The sequence below is a fragment of the Phyllobates terribilis genome, unplaced genomic scaffold, assembly GCF_046119375.1.
Source record: "Phyllobates terribilis strain yellow unplaced genomic scaffold, ASM4611937v1 Scaffold_46__1_contigs__length_10046794, whole genome shotgun sequence".
Classification (NCBI taxonomy): Eukaryota; Metazoa; Chordata; class Amphibia; order Anura; family Dendrobatidae; genus Phyllobates; species Phyllobates terribilis.
This window is the reverse complement of record NW_027362806.1, coordinates 7,176,229-7,200,748: the sequence shown is the minus strand read 5'-3', so window position 1 is coordinate 7,200,748 and position 24,520 is coordinate 7,176,229. Positions and strand designations below refer to the sequence as shown.

Sequence of the window (24,520 nt, the reverse complement as noted above, 5' to 3'; positions counted from 1 at the left end):
ATGCGTATCCAACGAGCAAATTCATGGTCACCTTGATATTACACCTTGAGTCCTTCATTTTGAACTTTACGCCAAACTGACTGTGATAGGTGGAAGAAGCAACCGGTCTTCACAAGATTGGGGAATTCACTCTCAAATGCCTGAATTCCAGCTAGGTCAAAATCCAACATCAGGTTGAGTGGCTGCAGTCCAGGTTGTGTGGCTGCAGTCCAGGTTGTGTGGCTGCAGTCCAGGTTGTGTGGCTGCAGTCCAGGTTGTGTGGCTGCAGTCCAGGTTGTGTGGCTGCAGTCCAGGTTGCATGTTCTTCAGCTCTTGTAGCAACCTCTGGTACGTTGAAGGGCTCTTGTCCGTCAGCAAGGGGTACACTACAGGAACAACAAGGCCGCTGTGGACTACATGGATTGTATAAAGTTGCTTGAACAGGGCTGGTGTACTGAAAAACATACCATCAGCAAACCACTCTTTACTTTGTGCCAGTAGATGGAGATTGTCTCTTGTTCCAAATATCAAGATACGGCTGTGTCCACTTCCTAATTAAAAGTGAAAGTATTAGTACAGGAAATAATGAGAGACAAAATGGAAAGTAACAAGTAGCAGACAGAGAATTTCGGGATGAATTCACAAAAAATTGTTCCTTATCAGAAGCATCCGTTGTTCATATCTCACATTAAAAACTCACATTTTGCTTCAGATTTTCTGATTTCATAACAGAAACTTAAAACTGAAGCAAAATCTGGTGTGAAGGGGCTAAACAATAGTTTTTTCTACGACATGTATTGTCCCAGTGGAAAATGATATATTCCTGTTTAAAAAATGCTTCCAAGCTTCAAAAATGTCACATTTTCAAAGTTGTGAAAGGATTAACGGCACCAGAAACTAGCAAAATGCAGAATTCCATGATAATAAAAGGTTTACATCAGGAAAAACGAGCAAACATGTAAGAAGTATTTGTGAAAAAAAAAGCATACTAACTGAATGGTTCATTAGGTTGGGGTCATATGCAGCGTAAATGTCTAAATCCCATCCACATGCTGATGAAAAAATGCACAGTTAAAAAAAATGACATGCAGTGCAGCAGTGGCGTACCTACCATGTAGGCAGGGGACGCCACTGCCCCCGGGCCCTCAGGGGGCCTGCCGCCAAGGGGTGTAATGCGCCCAGGAACACCGGGCCCCCTGGATCTACCATGCTCTGGTAGGTGCCTGTCACCTACTGGAGCATGGCAAGGATAAATGAATACTCACCGCCTGCTGCTGCGCTGCTTTCCTCACTCTGCTTTGATGCAGATCCTGAGACTTGAGCGATCACATGATTGCATACATCATTCCAGGTCCTGTATCAAAGCAGAGGAACGAAGCGTGTGGCAGCAGGTGGTGAATATTAATTAACCCCCTCCCATGTATGGTTTATGTGGCACCCCAGGGGTCTGGTTGCCACAGTGATAGAAATATTACGTCTGAAAGCAAGTGGGAGGTTTCCTGGTCAGGAGCCCTTAAACATGCAACACCTCCTGTCCCAGACCAGATAGGGGAGGAACCTGCCCTATATAAACTGGATCTGGGGCGGGGTTAGTCAGTCAGAGCCTGGAGTTTGTTCCAGACACAGGGAAAGAAACAGCTAGGAGTTCTGTAGGAGCAGGAGCTGAAGACCAGGGACTTGAGCTAAACGGAGTTCGTCCTGGCAGAAGACACCGAGAACCGGACGCAGGAGTCCGAGGCTGTGGGGACTTATATTCACCCAACAGCAGAAACCCGCCGGCAGGGGATTTCAGGTCCTCTGGCCATAGAAGCCCGGAGGCTCAGTCACGAGCAAGGGACCAGCACCGCCATCGAGGAGCGGAGGCTATCAAAAGGCCCCAAGTCACCAGCCATACGGGTGAGCACCACACAGTATACTCAGGGACGTGGGCTACTTCCACTCGCTTACAGCAAGGTAGCCAGGAAGAGTGCAGATAGATGGGGAGGCCTACAACTCCACCTGGCCAGGAGAACTCCTGTTTGTTCACAGACAGACCAGGCCCCTTATGCTAGCCAGTACTCCCGGGAGGGTCTGCCTTAATATCATCAGTAAAGACCCTGAACGGCACTGCAAAGACTCTGAGTCGTTCCTGCTTTACCCATGCACCATCACTCCCATCATCTACATTCCCTGCCCTGAGGCTGTACTCTTCTCGTGCGGAGTTATCCCATCCTTTTTCTGCGCATACCACACCAGCCTCAGCGGTCTGCCTCGCAGCGGCGGTACACCCTGACCGCAATCCACGGGTGGCGTAGTCGGACATTAAACCATAAAACCCCTATAAAAGACTGCCACCGTTTGACCGCGTTGAGCCATGGGACCGGGTCACCGCCACGGAGACTACAACCCCCAGAGACCCGGCTCCGGGTAACCCACACACGTGCATACACTGCCCAGGGGGAGCGTCATCTCTTTGGCGTAGTCGGCAGGATTGTGACCAACCCGCCACAAACGGGTATTGCATGCCTGAAAAAGACTTTGCACTTACCTGAGTGAAGTTTCCCGCCATCCAGAGCCGTTTCCCGCCATCTTCAGTCGTTTCCTCGCCATCGGACGCCATCTTCAGGATGCCGCGCGGGAAGAAGAGGGGCGTGGACGTCCAAACCGTGCGAGACCTGAAGCCCCGCCCTACGCACCGACGCTGCACAAGGTCCTGGAAGGAGAGAGAGCGACGCTGACGTCACCAGGACGCGACGCAAGGTCCTCACGCGGAGCAGCATCAGCGGAGCCGCGGCCTACGGAAGAGGATCGGCGGAAGGTAGGCCACACTTAACTAGGGGGGAGGAAGATGACGGACACGGAGGGACCCTCTGTAACGGGTCTGGGAGGCGGAACCTCTGGGCTACAATACAAGGGGGCGGTCCTTGTAAGGGAGCGGGTGGCGACCAGGCAGGCAGTCACAGGAGGTGACCTGGACAGTCTCTGAGTGAACGGGACAGTCTCTGAGTGAACGGGACAGTCTCTGAGTGAACGGGACAGTCTCTGAGTGAACGGGACAGTCTCTGAGTGAACGGGACAGTCTCTGAGTGAACGGGACAGTCTCTGAGTGAACGGGACAGTCTCTGAGTGAACGGGGCTGGAGGTCACGGCAAGTGACCGGGGCAGTCTCTAGGTATAGGGTTGGTACGACCTGTGGCGGCTGAAGATAGACGAGAGCTCCCAGGTGAGCAGGCGAGAGTCTCTGGAAGAACGGGTGGTCACAGCATGTGACGGCGGAGCCTCCAGGAAGACCAGCGGACAGGCGACAGATGAGCGCTCCCAGGTGAGCGGGCAGAAGTCTCTGGACAGGCGGGTGGTCACAGCACGTGACGGCAGAGCCTCCGGGTAGGCAAACAGACAGGTAGCAGATGAGCGCTCCCAGGTGAGCGGGCAGGAGTCACTGGACAGGCAGGTGGTCACAGCACGTGACGGCGGAGCCTCCAGGTAGGCTAGCAGGCAGATAGCAGATGTGCGCTCCCAGGTGAGCGGGCAAGCTGGTCCATAGACAGACTGACAGGAGTTGGTAGGCAGACCGTCGGACCTCAGGCAGGCAGGCAGGTAGCTGATGTGCGCTCCCAGGTGAGCGGGCAAGAGTCTCTGGAATAGCTGGTGGTCACAGCACGTGACAGCGGAGCCTCCGGGCAGGCAAGCAGGCAGGTAGCGGAGAAGCGCTCCCAGGTGAGCGGGCAGGCTGGTCCTTAGACAGACTGACAGGAGTAGTAAGGCAGACCGTCGGACCTCAGACTAGCAGACAGGTAGCAAGTAATCAGGCAGGAATCTGACAGGTAACTGGCAACGGGACCTGAGGGCTGAAGCACAGGTGAGACACAGGTGCAAACAACATTGCTCGGGCACCTCCATTTTGGAGGAGGTGCCTTATATATGATGAAGTCCTCCGGCCATTGGCCGGGGACTCCTTAGGACGACGCGCGCGGCCCCTTTAAGAGGAGGGGAGCGCGCGCGCGCGCCCTAAGCACAGGGGCCGGGAAGGAGCGCGCGCTGAGAGCAGAGCGGGAGGAGGACGCCGGGAAGGAGCGCGCGCTGACAGCAGAGCGGGAGAGGGACGCCGGGCACGGGGCAGAGCGGTGAGGGGAGCAGCGTCCCTGCCTAGCAGAGGGCAGGGACGCCGGCACTACACCCTCTACTACCAGCGCGGCCACTGCCGCAGTAATGCCGTTCACAATGCCATACATCCCCGGAGCGGCCTGGCTGCCCCAATACTCAGGGGAGTCGCATACCCTAAGCGACTTTAAAGAGAGACTGTACAGCTTATTTAAAGTATACCCCCTGACGGAGGGACAGAAAGTGAGCATATTGATAGGCCAGCTAACCGGTGCGGCCCAACGTGAAGTAAAGTCCTGGTCAGTCAGGGACAAGGAGACCGTAAAAGAGATCTTGACCCGGCTGAAGGACACTTTTGATACCCGCACCTCAGCCGAGATCAAAATGAGATTTTATGGGTGCAAGCAGCGGGCCCAAGACAGTATAAGAGACTATGCTCTGGGTTTGCAAGAGGCCCTGGGAGCCATTAAACAGGCAGACCCTGACAGTGTGCGGAATGCAGATGAACTGTTAACTGAGCAATTCATTGAGGGTCTGCTGTCCAACGCCCACCGAACCCAGTTATGTGCAATGGCCTTGCAGAACCCTGGTTTAGACTTTGCAAAGTTCAAAGACAGGGCCATCCGGGTGCTCCGAGAACCGGCACCGGGTAGCGCTGTAACCCACCGGCGCCCTGCTATTACCTATCATCAGGAGGCGACGCCCTTGTCTACAGAGTCTGTAGGAGCTGGTGCGCAGGCTTTGGATAACCAAGACCTGACTAAAAGCGTAGCCGCGCTAACCAGAACTGTGCAGTCTTTACAGGTCTCTCCTCCAAGAAAGATCCAGCTGGCGTCCGGACTGGAGGACGTCCTGTGGCGCCGACAGAGGAGGATTCCAACGTCCAGAGGAAGACCCAGCGACAGATACAACGAGGACGGACAACCCATCTGCCGCCGCTGCAATCAACCCGGACATATGGCAAGGTACTGTCATTTAAACGGGCACAACCTGGGGCAGAGGGCCAACCCCCAGGCATAAGATCATCAGGCCCCTCAAACTGGAGTGATAAATATGTAGGTCCGGTCTTGCCTGTGGTACTGGATGGCATTCCAATGAGTGCCCTACTAGACACCGGGTCACAGGTAACTACCATCCCTTACGTGCTCTTTAAGCGGTATTGGAATGACTCTGACATAACCCGCTACCCAGATGACGACCTGAGTATCATCGCCAGCAATGGTCAGGCCGTGCCGCAGGTGGGATTCAAAGAGGTGACCATTAAGATCGGTAAAGTCGAACTGGCGGCACAAGGACTGATTATTGTGGACATTGACCGTCATGAGGGTCACCCTAAAATAACCTTGGGGACTAACGTGATTGAAAATTGTCTTGCAGAGGTAATTCTCATTTTACAGCAGGTTGCTAAGAACGCCAGTTCCAGCCAGCAGCATGTTCTCCAAAAAGAGATCCGGGCACTGATGAAACGGCAACAAGTGGAACTATCTGGTGGTGAGATTGGTAGCGTGAGAATGTGTGACCCGTTCCCTATTGCCATGCCCCCGAAAAGTGAGATGATGATCTGGTGCCGGGCAGCCATTGGTCTAAGAGGTAGAGACTACCAAGCAATGGTGGAACCCATTTACTCAGACAGTAGGCCCACCATTTTGACAGCACGGGGGACGGTCGATGTACGCCATGGGAGGGTACCTGTCCGCATCATAAATATTGGGGAGAGAGAAGTATACCAGCCCCGGTATGCCACGCTAGCCAAATTGTTCACCATAAACCAAAATTCTGTAAGGGCCGTGGAACCCTTGCCTCCATCTCAACCAGAGGAAGGTAACGGCTCTAAGAAACAAATGGAGGACTGGTGTCAGCAACTGCATTTGGGTACTGACTCCACTAACTCACACCAAAAACTGGGAGTCTACCGGGTGGTTCAGGAGTACGAAAGAGTCTTTAGTAAACACCCGCTAGACTTCGGGCGAGTAAAGGGGGTAGAACATCACATCCCCACAGGAGACCATCCACCCATAAAGGAAAGATACCGACCTGTACCCCCCGGCACACTATCAGCATGCAAAGGGGATGTTGCGGGACATGAAGGAGGCTGAGGTAATCAGGGACAGCTGTAGCCCCTGGGCAGCTCCACTAGTTCTAGTGAAAAAGAAGGACAACACAATGAGAATGTGTGTAGACTACAGAAAGGTCAACCGTATCACACACAAAGATGCGTACCCGTTACCTAGAATAGAAGAATCTTTAGCTGCATTAAAATCTGCTAACTTCTTCTCCACTTTGGATCTTACTAGTGGGTACTGGCAGGTTCCTGTAGCAGAGGCAGACAATGAGAAGACTGCATTCACCACCCCGATGGGTCTCAGCGAATTCAACTGTATGCCGTTCGGGCTCTGCAACGCACCAGGAACCATCCAGCGGTTGATGGAATGCTGTCTGGGACACCGTAATTTCGAGACGGTCCTGTTATACCTGGACGATATCATCGTCCACTCCAAAACCTACGAGGACCATCTGAAACACCTGGCAGAAGTGTTTGACGCCCTGGCAAGCTACGGCCTAAAGGTGAAACCCTCCAAGTGTCACCTCCTGAAACCAAAGGTGCAGTACCTGGGACACGTGGTGAGTGCTGACGGAGTGGCTCCCGACCCCGATAAGATCACCGTGATTAAAGACTGGTCAAGACCCTCCAGCATAAAGGAAGTGCGGCAGTTCCTCGGGTTGGTAGGCTACTACCGAAGATTCATTCCCGGTTTCACCAAAATGGCAGCCCCTATGCAGGACCTCCTGATAGGTCAATCCAGGAAGGCCAAAAACCAGAAGCCGCCCTTCAGGTGGGAAAAGCTGGAAGAGGAGTCCTTCCGCCAGCTGAAGATGGCCCTCACTGGGGGATGAAATCCTGGCGTACTCTGACTACGGCCAGCCCTTTATCCTCCACACGGACGCGAGCAACATCGGGCTAGGAGCCGTACTGTCCCAGATCCAGCAGGGGAAAGAAAAGGTAATCGCTTACGCCAGCCGAAAACTACGGCCCACAGAGAGAAACCCTGAGAATTATAGCTCATTCAAGCTGGAGTTCCTGGCAGTGGTGTGGGCAGTGACCGAATGTTTCAAGCATTACCTTGCCTCTTCCAAGTTCACCGTGTACACGGATAACAACCCGTTGACACACCTGGACACTGCAAAACTTGGTGCCCTGGAGCAGAGATGGATGGCCCGCCTGTCCAACTATGAATTCACCATCAAATACCAGACGGGATGTTCAAATGCCAACGCGGATGCCCTGTCCAGGATGCCAAACTTACCGGACGTAGGGGAAGATCCAGAAGAACTGGAAGAAGTCGAACTCCCTGCGTTCCACCGTCATGGGATTACCCTGTGTTCCCACCGTGTGAGGGACTGGCGCTCTGCTACGTTCAATCCCTTACCCCACTACAGCTGGGCGGAGACACAAGACAGTGATCCCTCAGTCCGTCTGGTGAAGGAAATGCTGACACAGGCTGATGCCCGTCTTGACCCAGACGCTCCGGAGGAGACCAAGCAACTGTGGAAGGAGAAAAGTAAACTGTTTCTTTACAAGGAGAAGCTGTGCCGGAGAATGGTCAACTCTAGAACACATGAGCTGACCTGGCAGGTAGTGGTCCCAAGACGAGACGCGGCTATGGTTCTGGAGGCATACCACGACGGAGCAGGACACTTCGGATGGAAGAAGCTGGAGTTCTTGTTGCGGTTCTACTGGGTAGGCATGAGAGGAGCCATCGAGAGGTGGTGCAGAGACTGTGGCCCGTGCAGCCTAAGAATAAGAGACCGTGCCAGCCAGAAGACTCCCCTGCAGCCCATCATCACCAGGCAGCCACTGGAACTGGTAGCCCTGGACCATGTGAGACTGGCTCCAAGCAAATCTGGGTACGTCTACGCCCTCACCATCGTAGATCACTACTCCCGGTTCCTGGTGGTGGTCCCTGTCAAAGACTTAACGGCTCAAACAGCAGCCAGGGCCTTCCAGCTGCACTTCTGCCGTCCACACGGGTATCCGGAGCAAGTGCTGACGGACCAAGGACCAGCCTTCGAAGCGGAGGTCTTCCAAGAGTTCTGCAAACTGTATGGCTGCAGGAAGATAAGAACAACGCCCTATCACCCTCAGACCAAGGGACTATGTGAGAAAATGAACAAGGTGGTGATAGACTTGCTAAAAACGTTGCCCCTGGAAGAACGCAGTCTGTGGCCTGAAAAACTGCCTGATCTGGTGGACTTGTATAATCACATCCAAGTAGGTTCCACCAACTGTACCCCGGCTTACCTAATGAGAGCAAGACCTGGTAAGCTGCCTATTGACCTGGGAGTCCTGACACCTGGGGACACCTCGCCAGAGGCAGACTGGGATACAGAACGGCAGCAGCAGTATCGGAAAGTACAGGAGAGCGTCGAGCGAAGTCTGTCTCAAGCAAGAGAAAGGCAAGAGAAGGCTTATAACCAGCATGCTCCCGCTGTTCCGCTGGTACCTGGAGAGCAGGTCTTGAAGAGAAAGAAGTGGCTCCACAAGTTGGACGACCAGTGGGAGAAGGACCCGTACACCGTACTGCCCTCAAGCCATGAGAACCCAAAAGTATGTGTCATCAGTAAGGATGGAGGAGAGACCACAGCCATTGTCTCCAGAGACCACCTGAAGAAGTGTCCCGAGCAGCTGCAAAGCCCTGACGAAGATCAAGAGAATCCTCAACCCGCAGAGGAAAGGGAAGAAATGATCAGTACCGTACTCGGAGACTTTCCCCGGTCCTGGACTCAAATCAACAACACAGTCGTGGTACCCGTCCTCACCTTTCTCCAGCCAGCCCCTCAAGGGCCTACAGAAGAACAGGGAGTGTCAGAAGAGCAGCCGGCCCAGGAGGCAGAAGAATCCATACCAGCAGCCCAGGAGAATCAACCCTCTGCTAGTAGTGAGCCTGCCGTGCCCCTAGTAAGCCAAAGAGTACGCAGAAAGCTACCAGGCCTACCCGCAACACCTCCTACACCCTGTAGTGCAGAGCCAGATAGTGGGTTATGTAGGTCCACCAGGAGCACAAGGGGACAGATGCCCGCTCGCTGGAGAATCTAAAATGTAATGTGAATTTGCTTGTAAATTGCCAATGCTGAAAATGATTTATGTTCTTGTTGCCTGTTTATTGATTATGCTTCTCTTGTTACCCTGCAGGTTTATTTGGACTGACAGGTTATGGACGCTGAGTAACCGGAACTAAAATGTAAATAGTTGCATCTTGTGCCTCTTGCGAAAACGGCCACGGAAGAAAAACCTGTCTGGCGTGGCCCCGTGTGGTCCAAAGTAGTCCGTTTCACCTTGCAGCCACGCCCAGGGCCAACGTTTGGGGTTTGCTTTGGACAGGTCCCCTACTCTGTTCTAAGACTTTACCTCATTGGGTGACATGGACACCCGGTCACGGACGCGCCGTGACCTCTAAAGACTAAAACTTCTTGTACATATGTTGTTGTATTATTGTTTATACCCTGTTATGTATGTTTCAAAAATGTGTTTAGTCCCGGAGTACTAAATTTCACTAGGGGGGAATGTGGCACCCCAGGGGTCTGGTTGCCACAGTGATAGAAATATTACGTCTGAGAGCAAGTGGGAGGTTTCCTGGTCAGGAGCCCTTAAACATGCAACACCGCCTGTCCCAGACCAGATAGGGGAGGAACCTGCCCTATATAAACTGGATCTGGGGCGGGGTTAGTCAGTCAGAGCCTGGAGTTTGTTCCAGACACAGGGAAAGACACAGCTAGGAGCTCTGTAGGAGCAGGAGCTGAAGACCAGGGACTTGAGCTAAACGGAGTTCGTCCTGGCAGAAGACACCAAGAACCGGATGCAAGAGTCCGAGGCTGTGGGGACTTATATTCACCCAACAGCAGAAACCCGCCGGCAGGGGATTTCAGGTCCTCTGGCCATAGAAGCCCGGAGGCTCAGTCACGAGCAAGGGACCAGCACCACCATCGAGGAGCGGAGGCTATCAAAAGGCCCCAAGTCACCAGCCATACAGGTGAGCACCACACGGTATACTCAGGGACGTGGGCTACTTCCACTCGCTTACAGCAAGGTAGCCAGGAAGAGTGCAGATAGACAGGGAGGCCTACAACTCCACCTGGCCAGGGGAACTCCTGTTTGTTCACAGACTGACCAGGCCCCTTATGCTAGCCAGTACTCCCGGGAGGGTCTGCCTTAATATCATCAGTAAAGACCCTGAACTGCACTGCAAAGACTCTGAGTTGTTCCTGCTTTACCCGTGCACCATCACTCCCATCATCTACATTCCCTGCCCTGAGGCTGTACTCTTCACGTGGGGAGCTATCCCAACCTTTGCTGCGCATACCACACCAGCCTCAGCGGTCTGCCTCGCAGCGGCAGTACACCCTGACGGCAATCCATGGGTGGCGTAGTCGGACATTAAACCATAAAAACCCAATAAAAGACTGCCACCGTTTGACCACCCTGAGCCATGAGACCGGATCACCGCCATGGAGACTACAACCCCCAGAGACCCGGCTCCGGGTAACCCACACACGTGCATACACGGCCCAAGGGGCGCGTCATCTCCCCTCTTCCCAGCACTAATTCAGCATTGGAACTTAATTTCAGGCTGTTGGCAGGGGGCATGGCTAAAGGGGGCAGGGCATCGCGGAGGAAGGGGGCCCAGGCCCCTTCAAAACTTAGCTATGGGGCTAGGGCCAAGCTACTTATGACCCTGCATGTGAATGTGTGCTGCCATTATGCAAAGAAGATTCCAGCCATTCAGACAAGGGGCTAAAATTCTGCACTAAAACCTGCACCTAAATCCATAGAGCTAAATGGAGATTTTGGTGTAGAATTATCTACACCCGAATAGCTGTATATCTGCAGTTGTGGATAATCCACAGAGGTTAGGAGACATGTTAATCCTTAAGGTACATTCACCTGCACTAAGTAGTTGCAGCAGACAATCTGCAGCTATTTTATAGCAGAAAATTCTACACTAAAATTGATAACTAGTGATGCGGGTTTGATGCGACAACCTTGTCCTCTGGCTGTGATTGACAATGGCTGGATACCTGCAAATCATGGTTGGTGGACAAGGTTACCACTCTGCTTATGAATATGGCAGACCACTGTATCTCAAAGGCAGGACTTCTACTTTGAAGCTGAGCAGAGAATCAGACTGCAACTAAATCAGTGAGGCATAGTTGGAATCAGTAGGCCTCACCCTACATTATACTATCCTCAAAGATTCCCTTTAAGACAAAAAAAATCATATAGTATGCTATATCAGCACTTTGCAATATAGAATTGTTCACATTTGTGCAACATAAACTTTGCAATAATTCTGCATAATGGAAATGTTAAATGCTTACCAGAGTCATGCAGAAGGAACTGCTGCTGGATACCATCAATATTGATCTCCTGGAACTCCTGGGGAATAACAAGTTGATCAAGGGTTTGGGGCAACCTTGGAATATTGCCAAGTTGCCTTGATAATCGTATTGTTCTCTTCAGTGATGCTTTCCTTGGGAGAAGTGCTACAACATTAGAATGGGCTCCTGAAATTACTTCTGTGAGAATCTGTTGTGGTGTCTCCTGTGTTGTCCTTGCCCTGGTGACCGCCTCATTGACAAGTCGGATTGCTTCCGGTCTTGCTGCTTGTGCTGCGTGGTTGTCGGGATTGGTTACTTTCACCAGATGCTTCATTGGTCCAAACAGGTCCCTTGCAAGTCGACCGTTTTTCACACACCCAGATGGAATGGACGTCGTCAGACTTCGTTTGGAAAATACGTAAATGTGATTCTCGTAGACAGACTTATTCTTCCCACGTTTGGATAGAACTGAATTCATACTTGAAGACAGTGAATTGCTGTGAAAGCTGACTGATTTTTTTGTGCTCGTACACCTCTCTCTTTGTAGAGATTTTAGACACTGCTATATTCTGATGTAACGATGGAATAAAAGCTCTGTCTACTGCAACTAGCAGGACACCCGACATGCAAATTGTCACATCTGCAACAAAACTTGCAAAAAAGCAGCTGGGTCAGGTAAAAGTTCACAAAATGTTTAGATTTTAGAGTGGTTAATATTCCCCACATAAATCAGGCCTCATTCACACTACATTTTTTTAATCCGTTTATTTGTTTCGTGTTATGTTTTTGTAACACAAAAGCGTTTTAGAAACGTTTTGGAAAATGTCTTGTTAAAATTGCGGGTAAAATGCTCTGACACTATAATGCAATCAGTTGTGAGGTTTACAGATGGAAACAGATGATTTAACATGTCACAAAAGAGCAGCCTCTGTACAGTACTGTGGTGACATGAGGATTGATGACGGACGGGAATTTATGAACCACAAGGACAAACTGGCGAAATATCCAAACACAAAATTCTGGGGGCAAAACAGGATACAAACATCCAGGGGCGAACTGCTGGGGACGAAACATCTGGGGGCGATATGTGCGGGGGTGAAATGTGCGGGGGCAAAACATCCTGGGGGCCAAATGCACCCGGGGGAGAACTGCTGGGGGCGAAACATCCAATTCCCATGCCACATTCGGACTGTAAGATGCACCCCCTACTTTCCTCCAAAATTTTGGAGAAAAAAAGTGCATCTTATAGTCCGAAAAATACGGTATATACAATATAAAACATATTGTCTGAAGGGATACTTAAGTGCTTTGATCAATTAAAGGGGGGATTTGGGTTGACACAATTCTATAGATAGTTACAGTTTCGGGGTTCATTTAATGCACAATCAAAATGGACTCCCTTTTGGGTAATACATAATACTTTTGTTCAGTTGGTATTAGAGAAGGGAAATACTAAGATTCCTATGTAACATAGGATACCGGACTGATGGTGAATGTCCAAGATGTAAAATGGATGATGCGGGCCTATTACATGCGCTATGGGAATGCCGGGAGTCAGGTAAATGCTGGAAAGGAGTTCTGTCTATTATAAAGAGGGAATATAAAGTAGATATTCAACCAGACCCAAAAAATGCCTATTAGGTATATTAGGATATGATATGGAATTTGACCCAATTTCAATAGGGATTTCACGTATTTTACTTCAAACTAGGAAACATATTGCATCCAAATGGATTAACCCCTCACCCCCAGAAATTAGTGAACTCAAAAATAGGATAAATAATATTATCAGATTAGAAAAAGGGGTATATCAAAAATGAAGCTCAATGAATAAATTTGAGAAAATATGAGACTTATGGTTGGATACACCTGGAATGCCATCAAGGGGGTTATTGCTGGAGAGACAATTTGACTTATGGAGGAAGGGAGGCATTGACGAGGTTTAATGTTTCATTGTGTATTGGAATTCCTTAACACGTGGTCTGGGTAATATAGCACACCTATAGGTATATAGGATTATAATGTTTATTACAATATTATGCTTATATAAGAGATTTCAAGAATGTGGAATGTTAATTGTAAGATATAGTAACTGCAAGTTATCAGACGGTAATGGGCAAGCTGAAAGGATATATCGGAGAGATGCATGTATGTTATTTTATTATTGTATGTACTGGTTTCTTGTTTTGTAAAAAAAAAAACTCATGAAAAAAACTCAAAAATTTATTGGATTAAAAAAAAAGAATAGGAAAAAGGTTTCTACCCTGTGTGGGTTCTCTGGTGCTTAATTAAAGCTGATTTCCATTTAACACATTTCCCACATTCTGAACATGAAAAATGCTTCTCCCCTGTGTGAGTTCTCTGGTGTCTAACAAGACCTGATTTCTGGTTAAAACATTTCTCACATTCAGAACAGGAAAAAGGCTTCTCCCCTGTGTGAGTTCTCTGGTGGTTAACCAAAGCTGATTTATTGTAAAAACATTTCCCACATTCTGAACATGAAAAAGGCTTCTCCCCTGTGTGAGATCTCTGGTGATTAACCAAAACTGATTTATGGTTAAAACATTTCCCACATTCTGGACAGGAAAAAGGCCTCTCCCCTGTGTGAGATCTCTGATGTCTAACAAGTTCGGATTTCCGGTTAAAACATTTCTCACATTCAGAACAGGAAAAAAGCTTCTCCCCTATGTGAGTTCTCTGGTGCTGAACCAAAGCTGATTTATTGCAAAAACATTTCCCACATTCTGAACATGAAAAAGGCCTCTCCCCTGTGTGAGTTCTCTGATGTCTAACAAGTTCGGATTTCCGGTTAAAACATTTCCCACATTCTGAACATGAAAAAGGCTTCTCCCCTGTGTGAGTTCTCTGGTGAATAACAAAATATGATTTCTGGTTAAAACATTTCCCACATTCTGAACAGGAAAAAGGCTTCGCCCCGGTGTGAATTATGTGATGTCTAACAAGATCGGTTTTCCGGTTAAAACATTTCCCACATTCTGAACATGAAAAAGGCTTCTCCCCGGTGTGGGTTCTCTGGTGAATAACCAAAACTGATTTACGGTTAAAACATCTCCCACATTTGGAACAAGAAAATCTATTGTCCACTGTGTGTATTTTTTGACTTATAGACTTTTCGAGGGTAAAACTATTTCCATTTTCTGGTAGTGAATATGTCTTCTTTGCTTTAGGAGCAGTTCGTTTTTCAATCCTTATTTTTTTATTTTGACTTTCCTTAGTAGTCGGTAATGAATCAGAAGACAGGACCTGTTTCATAGGATCAGATGACAAATCTTTGCTGTGAAGGGATGATGGTATATCTGGAGTAATGGCATTCACTTCAATTGTATCCTGTGGGATCTCAAGATCATCAGATTTAAAAATCTCCTGACCCTCTGATCTCCTGGTACAGTCATCTGCCAAGAAAAAAAACATTAATTTTGAATAAAACAACCTTGAAATTTATATTTTTGAACATTTCTACTTAAAATGTCTGTAGAAATCACAACTTATTGACAGAATGACAATTCACAGACTAATAGAAAACTTCTTAGGATGAACCAATGGAACGTGGTGTTCAACGGTTTGTTCATTCTGCCTCCAAAATATGGAATAAGAAGCCACCAAGCAATGTTATGTAGATGAAAATGATACCAATTAAAACTTCTACTCATCCATAAACCAATCCAGCAACATCCGCTCTCCCAAAGTCAAATCTCCTCCTCTCTTCTGAGCCTTGCAGTGCGCCCAAATCACATTTATCATCCATGTATTTGGCATTACTATAGTGAGAAGAACCCTCTTCATTTACGGTGTGCGTCTCCTGGAGCACAATCTGGACACTATGTGTTGGGTAATAAAATGGCCAATGTGCAATTTTTACTCTCCAACATCGACTGTGAGCTAATGTCCAGAAAATGGCCGTGGAATCAAAATAGTCACTACTCCTATAGATTAATTCACTGAGGGTTATAATTTCCAAAATGGAGTCACTTTATGGGGATTTCTATTGCTCTGGTTTTCTGCCATTTTGTCATATTAAGGTTTCTACAAATGTTGTGTCCCATCTCCTCTGGGATCTGCAAGATCTGCATTCAAATAGCTAAATGGCGCTCCTTCCCTTCTTACCCTGCCATGTGCCCAGACAGCAGTGTACAACCGTATATAGGGGATTGTCACATTCAAGAGTAGTTGGAAATAATTTGTAAGGTCCATTTGTTTCCTATTATCCTTTGTGAAGAATTTCAAAGTTATCACCATATAAAGTGACACACGTCAGATTTGAAAAATGGAACCTGATTAGGAACAAAAAACGGTCTGCGGGAAGGGGTTAAATCAGAGGATTACTGAAGTCAAAAACTGTGAGTATAGACAATAACACGTCTACTGAAAAGATCAAACTCAACAGTCTTCTCAGTAAATGGTGAGTAACTAGTGGTGAAGCCTCTCTGGGGTAATTAGAGTCTGGGGCTCGGGGGCTCTTCATCATCTAAACTATCGTAAGGGACAATATTTTCTGTCAGATAAATTTCAAGAAGAAATATTAGACATTGAAGTAGAACTTTTTATAATAGTGCAGAGATGAGGGGTCTTAAATTTAGACCTCAGCATTGGGAAGAGGTAATGGAGACCTTCTTTTAAAGACCACCATGGAGTTACATTGACCCAAAAGTGAGTCAGGCCGATCCCACCACAATAAAACTATCATAGAGAATGAACCTGTAAAAAAGACAGAATAAAAGATATGTTACATCCCCAACAACAACGTATATATAAGGGAGAGCTCCATCACTAAACCGGAGTCGCACTCATTTATGGTGGACCATTGGAGGTATGATGAGTCCTGACCAGAAGAGTAGAGAAAGTATTAGTGCCCCCATTTCAGGAGAGATTGTGCAGGAATCTGAATTCTTTAGGATTGAAAACATAATGTAATTTATGACGTGGAGTGAATCCATGAAACCAGGGCTCGAGCCATGCCACCACATCTCCTGCAGGCGTGAATAGATGTATATTACAGCCATCAGCCACGCACAGCTTAGAGACATATCATGGCCCACGAGTAATGTTATTTATGTAGTTTATCAAGATCCTGTTTGAAGATAGTTTGAAAAGTCAGAATAAAGGGAAACTCTGTTATTGTACAGAAATTCACACTTGGCCCTCACTGCACATTTAATGTTGTCGATCATAAAAGTGAAGCTTGGCCAGAAAGACTGGACCTGGTCTTGTAGGGACCATATGAGAACATTCAGCAGCACAGAAGGGAGAGAAGGTAGATTCATCCAAAAAGATACCAGGGATCTAGGAAGCCAACAGCATCATTACCCTCCGCTTTCTCTTACAGGTCCATCAGAATACTTTTCTTCAAGTGATTTTCTCACTTGTCAGCACTTTCTACGTAAGCTGTCATTTGGATTTGGAGTTTACAGATCTGGGCAGGTAACGGTCAGCGTCTACTAATCACAGGGGGTAGGTGGATCCTCCAGGTTGTAAGTTCTACAGAAAAGGTCTTTTAAAATTACACAAATTAATGTGAACATTTTTGGATGGAGGAAAATGTTGTGGTCTAGAGGGAAAATGGTGATCACACGATTGTCATACGGCCGGACTACACCACCGATAAAGCAGCCACAGCCGGTGACTGAGAAGAATCTGTGACTTCTCTGCATTTAGTGGTTACTACTCACCTGGGTAGCCATATGTAGGAATATCCTCTTTACACCGCTCATCACCCCTCACATATGTCTCTGTAGTATTAATATGGGTCAGATCTTCACCCTGAAACAAATATTGTAAAAGTCACAGACAGATGGAGAAGTCACATCTATGATCAGCTCTAATCCTGCCATCTCCACCATTCTCATTACACAAGTATAAACTATATAATACTGGTGGATAAAACAAGACAGAGCACAAGACCTTCACAGCCGTCTACACATCATAGGGGAGATCTCAGGACACCTTCTCTCCATCTACCTGATGATCCTGAGGAACATTGGGATCTTCTTTACAGTCCAGTGGAAGAAGAGGACGGGGACATCTCTCTGGTGTTGTCCTCTTACTGGATAGATCTGGAGGAAACACATACAGGAACTGAATTCATTCTTTACATACAGATAATTATAGGCCGTGTGTATTTAGTCCTGTCTATTACCTGGTGATGTGAGGGGCTGGGGAACCTCCATCATGATGTCCTTGTACAGATCTTTGTGTCCTTCTAAATATTCCCACTCCTCCATGGATAAATAGACAGCGACATCCTGACACCTTATAGGAACCTGACACATACAATGATACCATCATCCCCCCGATCCCTCCATAGCGTTACTGTATAATGTCCCAGCATTCCCAGCAGTGTCACCTCTCTAGTCAGCAGCTCAATCATCTTGTAGGTGAGTTCTAGGATCTTCTGGTCATTGATGTCCTCATGTATCAGGGGGTGAGATGGAGGCCCTGTGATTGGGCTCAGGGGTCTTCCCCATCCCTCAGACACAGGGTCCTGACAGCGCTCATTAGAGGTCTTCTTCACTACTGTGTAATCCTGATTGTGGAGAGACACATTAATAAATCTCAGTACAGACATTTCCAGAGTCCTCACCTCTCCAGTTCTGTCCATCTGTTATTCCCATAGATAAGAATGATGTAATGTGACGTCATCAGAATCTCTCACCTCTCCAGTAAGCCGGAAGAGGATCTCTAGGGTGAGGTGTAATATCCTCTCCACCATCTTGTCTCTGTCCATGTCCATCCTTGATAGGAGATTCAGAAAAATTCTCTTAATATAGAAGATCTTCACTGAGAGGATCTGATATTGTAGAAACCTGAATGAGAAGATGATGAGCCGATGCAACATCATAAAGAATAATACAATAATAATACAATTACTGGAGACAATAAGGGAAATATATCAGGAGATAGAATGTGTAGATGTTGTGTTCTCTAGTTTTTATGGACTGGAACATAAGTTGAATTGCTGACTTAGACATCTCCTCCATACTTCCAATCACTGGCTAAGTTGGCCACGGCTTCAGTAAGAATCACACAGAAACCCAAGCAGCAATGGTATTTTTATTATTTTACAACATTCTGCTTTTGTCCCTGACGTACTAATAAAACCTATAGATTTTAGGCCACAGACAACAAGCAGTTTCTTCCTCGGAGTCTGCAGCTGAATACGTTTCTTATAGACTCATCTTCCATAACGCTAATTCTCGTCATATACATTACACATGGCATGAGAAATAACAACTTCATGACGAGGACGACATCTTCATCTTCTAATACGAGTCTAGAAACAGATATGGCCAGAGTCCGTCACTGACTACATCATCAGCGACCGTCTATATGGATGTTTCCCGTCTTCCCCAGGTTGTAATCTTTTATCACGTTAGATCTCATTTATAAGAGCGTGTTTGTAAGAACAAGACAGTTATTTGATGCTAATGTCTCCATGTACAGTGGTTTTCTTTCCTGGATATTATGTTTCTTTTAGCATTTTCCTGTAGGCTTCCATATATTACATGAAAAACACCAAAAAAAGAAAAGCAAGTGTTAAAACATAAAATAAAATTGGGGATGGTGGCACTGTGGGAACATTATACTGTATGTGGGGGGATGGTGGTAATGTGGGAATATTATACTGTATGTGGGGGGATGGAGGGACTGTGACAACATTATACTGTATGTGGGAAGATTGCGCAACTGTGGGAACATTATACTGTATGTGGGGGGATGGTGGCACTGTGGGAACATTATACTGCATGTGGGGGGATGGTGGTAATGTGAGAACATTATACTGTAGGTGGGGAGATGGCGGTACTGTGAGAACATTATACTGTATGTGGGGGGATGGTGGTAATGTGAGAACATTATACTGTATGTGGGGAGATGGCGGTACTGTGGGAACATTATACTGTATGTGGGAAGATTGCGGAACTGTGGGAACATTATACTGTATGTGGGGGGGATGGCGGTACTGTGAGAACATTATACTGTATGTGGGGGGGTGGCGGTACTGTGAGAACATTATACTGTATGTGGGGGGATGGCGGTACTATGAGAACATTATACTGTATGTGGGGAGATGGCGGTACTGTGAGAACATTATACTGTATGTGGGGGGGATGGCGGTATTGTGAGAACATTATACTGTATGTGGGGGGATGGCGGTACTGTGAGAACATTATACTGTATGTGGGGGGGATGGTGGTACTGTGAGAACATTATACTGTATGTGGGGGGATGGCGGTACTGTGAGAACATTATACTGTATGTGGGGGGGATGGCGGTATTGTGAGAACATTATACTGTATGTGGGGGGATGGCGATACTGTGAGAACATTATACTGTATGTGGGGGGGATGGTGGTACTGTGAGAACATTATACTGTATGTGGGGGGATGGCGGTACTGTGGGAACATTATATGGTGTGGGGAAATAGAGGTACTATGAGAGCATTATATTGAGAGGCTTAATGACCGCAGTGGCTCCTGCGACCGACCCCTACTTCAGCTGGATGTGTTCTCGGACTGACATTCAGCTGAAGTGCCACAATACACGCTGCTGACCAATCAGAGGCCAGCAGCTGACATCGGCATGTACGCCGATAGGGGGCGCATGGAAGTAACATCATGCTCTCCTGTCGCTTGTAGCTGAAGTCAGCGGCAGCTCCAGAAAGAAGACACCGAGCGGCGAGGGAGCAGAGAGAAGGCGAGTATAATGTTCTGGTTTTTTTAAATTAGCGAGTACACGGTGCCCTTGGCCATAATACTACATGTAAGAGTGTGGGCTGTGCATTATACTACATGTATGAGTATGGGCTGTGCATTATACTACATGTATGAGTATGGGCTGTGCATTATACTACATGTATGAGTATGGGCTGTGCATTATACTACATGGATGACTGTGGGCTGTGCATTATACTACATGTAAGAGTATGGGCTGTGCATTACACTACATGTATGAGTATGGGTTGTGCATTATACTACATGTATGACTATGGGCTGTGCATTATACTACATGTATGAGTATGGGCTGTGCATTATACTACATGTATGAGTATGGGCTGTGCATTATACTACATGTATGGACTATGGGCTGTGCATTATACTACATGGATGAGTATGGGTTGTGCATTATACTACATGTATGACTATGGGCTGTGCATTATACTACATGTACAGACTATGGGCTGTGCATTATACTACATGGATGGACTATGGGCTGTGCATTATACTACATGGATGACTGTGGGCTGTGCATTATACTACATGTATGGACTATGGGCTGTGCATTATACTACATGTATGGACTATGGGCTGTGCATTATACTACATGTAAGAGTATGGGCTGTGCATTACACTACATGTATGAGTATGGGTTGTGCATTATACTACATGTATGACTATGGGCTGTGCATTATACTACATGTACAGACTATGGGCTGTGCATTATACTACATGGATGGACTATGGGCTGTGCATTATACTACATGTAAGAGTGTGGGCTGTGCATTATACTACATGTATGGACTATGGGCTGTGCATTATACTACATGTATGAGTGTGGGCTGTGCATTATACTACATGTATGAGTGTGGGCTGTGCATTATACTACATGTAAGAGTATGGGCTGTGCATTATACTACATGTATGGACTATGGGTTGTGCATTATACTACATGGATGACTGTGGGCTGTGCATTATACTACATGTATGGACTATGGGCTGTGCATTATACTACATGTATGGACTATGGGCTGTGCATTATACTACATGTGTGGACTATGGGCTGTGCATTATACTACATGTATGAGTGTGGGCTGTGCATTATACTACATGTATGGACTATGGGCTGTGCATTATACTACATGTATGGACTATGGGCTGTGCATTATACTACATGTGTGGACTATGGGCTGTGCATTATACTACATGTATGAGTGTGGGCTGTGCATTATACTACATGTATGGACTATGGGCTGTGCATTATACTACATGTATGGACTATGGGCTGTGCATTATACTACATGTATGAGTATGGGCTGTGCATTATACTACATGTATGAGTATGGGCTGTGCATTATACTACATGGATGACTATGGGCTGTGCATTATACTACATGTATGAGTATGGGCTGTGCATTACACTACATGTATGAGTGTGGGCTGTGCATTATACTACATGTATGAGTATGGGCTGTGCATTATACTACATGTATGAGTGTGGGCTGTGCATTATACTACATGTATGGACTATGGGCTGTGCATTAAACTACATGTAAGAGTGTGGGCTGTGCATTATACTACACGTATGAGTATGGGCTGTGCATTATACTACATGTACGGACTATGGGCTGTGCATAACACTACATGTATGGACTATGGGCTGTGCAGTATACTACATGTATGGACTATGGGCTGTGCAGTATACTACATGTATGAGTGTGGGCTGTGCATTATACTACATGTATGGACTATGGGCTGTGCATTATACTACATGTAAGAGTGTGGGCTGTGCATTATACTACATGTATGACTGTGGGCTGTGCATTACACTACATGTATGGACTATGGGCTGTGCATTATACTACATGTATGGACTATGGGCTGTGCATTATACTACATGTGTGGACTATGGGCTGTGCATTATACTACATGTATGAGTGTGGGCTGTGCATTATACTACATGTATGGACTATGGGCTGTGCATTATACTACATGTATGGACTATGGGCTGTGCATTATACTACATGTATGAGTATGGGCTGTGCATTATACTACATGTATGAGTATGGGCTGTGCATTATACTACATGGATGACTATGGGCTGTGCATTATACTACATGTATGAGTATGGGCTGTGCATTATACTACATGTATGAGTATGGGCTGTGCATTATACTACATGGATGACTATGGGCTGTGCATTATACTACATGTAAGAGTGTGGGCTGTGCATTATACTACACGTATGAGTATGGGCTGTGCATTATACTACATGTACGGACTATGGGCTGTGCATAACACTACATGTATGGACTATGGGCTGTGCAGTATACTACATGTATGGACTATGGGCTGTGCAGTATACTACATGTATGAGTGTGGGCTGTGCATTATACTACATGTATGGACTATGGGCTGTGCATTATACTACATGTAAGAGTGTGGGCTGTGCATTATACTACATGTATGACTGTGGGCTGTGCATTATACTACATGGATGACTATGGGCTGTGCATTATACTACATGTATGGACTATGGGCTGTGCATTATACTACATGTATGGACTATGGGCTGTGCATTATACTACATGTATGGACTATGGGCTGTGCATTATACTACATGTAAGAGTGTGGGCTGTGCATTATACTACATGTATGGACTATGGGCTGTGCAGTATACTACATGTACGGACTATGGGCTGTGCATTATACTACATGTAAGAGTGTGGGCTGTGCATTATACTACATGTATGGACTATGGGCTGTGCAGTATACTACATGTATGAGTGTGGGCTGTGCATTATACTACATGTATGGACTATGGGCTGTGCATTACACTACATGTATGGACTATGGGCTGTGCAGTATACTACATGTACGGACTATGGGCTGTGCATTATACTACATGTATGAGTATGGGCTGTGCATTATACTACATGTATGAGTATGGGCTGTGCATTATACTACATGTATGGACTATGGGCTGTGCATTATACTACATGGATGAGTATGGGCTGTGCATTATACTACATGTATGGACTATGGGCTGTGCATTATACTACATGTATGACTATGGGCTGTGCATTATACTACATGTACAGACTATGGGCTGTGCATTATACTACATGGATGGACTATGGGCTGTGCATTATACTACATGGATGACTGTGGGCTGTGCATTATACTACATGTATGGACTATGGGCTGTGCATTATACTACATGTATGGACTATGGGCTGTGCATTATACTACATGTAAGAGTATGGGCTGTGCATTACACTACATGTATGAGTATGGGTTGTGCATTATACTACATGTATGACTATGGGCTGTGCATTATACTACATGTATGAGTATGGGCTGTGCATTATACTACATGTATGAGTATGGGCTGTGCATTATACTACATGTATGGACTATGGGCTGTGCATTACACTACATGTATGAGTATGGGTTGTGCATTATACTACATGTATGACTATGGGCTGTGCATTATACTACATGTATGAGTATGGGCTGTGCATTATACTACATGTATGAGTATGGGCTGTGCATTATACTACATGTATGGACTATGGGCTGTGCATTATACTACATGGATGAGTATGGGTTGTGCATTATACTACATGTATGACTATGGGCTGTGCATTATACTACATGTACAGACTATGGGCTGTGCATTATACTACATGGATGGACTATGGGCTGTGCATTATACTACATGGATGACTGTGGGCTGTGCATTATACTACATGTATGGACTATGGGCTGTGCATTATACTACATGTATGGACTATGGGCTGTGCATTATACTACATGTAAGAGTATGGGCTGTGCATTACACTACATGTATGAGTATGGGTTGTGCATTATACTACATGTATGACTATGGGCTGTGCATTATACTACATGTACAGACTATGGGCTGTGCATTATACTACATGGATGGACTATGGGCTGTGCATTATACTACATGTAAGAGTGTGGGCTGTGCATTATACTACATGTATGGACTATGGGCTGTGCATTATACTACATGTATGGACTATGGGTTGTGCATTATACTACATGGATGACTGTGGGCTGTGCATTATATTACATGGATGGACTATGGGCTGTGCATTATACTACATGTATGAGTGTGGGCTGTGCATTATACTACATGTATGGACTATGGGCTGTGCATTATACTACATGTATGGACGATGGGCTGTGCATTATACTACATGTATGAGTATGGGCTGTGCATTATACTACATGTATGAGTATGGGCTGTGCATTATACTACATGGATGACTATGGGCTGTGCATTATACTACATGTATGAGTATGGGCTGTGCATTACACTACATGTATGA

At 46.6% G+C, this 24,520-nt stretch overlaps 1 protein-coding gene across 1 annotated transcript in view; it reads right to left on the bottom strand.

Annotated features, from left to right (window-relative positions):
- Positions 1-12,267: 12,267 nt before the first annotated feature.
- Positions 12,268-24,520, bottom strand: part of LOC141191470 (uncharacterized) — a 28,086-nt gene continuing 15,833 nt past the window's right edge. Inside the window, exons 2-7 of the mRNA XM_073661372.1 lie at positions 18,104-18,254; positions 17,795-17,974; positions 17,588-17,711; positions 17,410-17,504; positions 17,121-17,211; positions 12,268-14,846 (exon numbers count right to left, since the gene is read on the bottom strand). Of these exons, the coding sequence (XP_073517473.1) occupies positions 13,693-14,846; positions 17,121-17,211; positions 17,410-17,504; positions 17,588-17,711; positions 17,795-17,974; positions 18,104-18,254 (1,795 nt within the window). The 3' untranslated portion in view covers positions 12,268-13,692. The remainder of the gene's footprint in view (positions 14,847-17,120; positions 17,212-17,409; positions 17,505-17,587; positions 17,712-17,794; positions 17,975-18,103; positions 18,255-24,520) is intronic.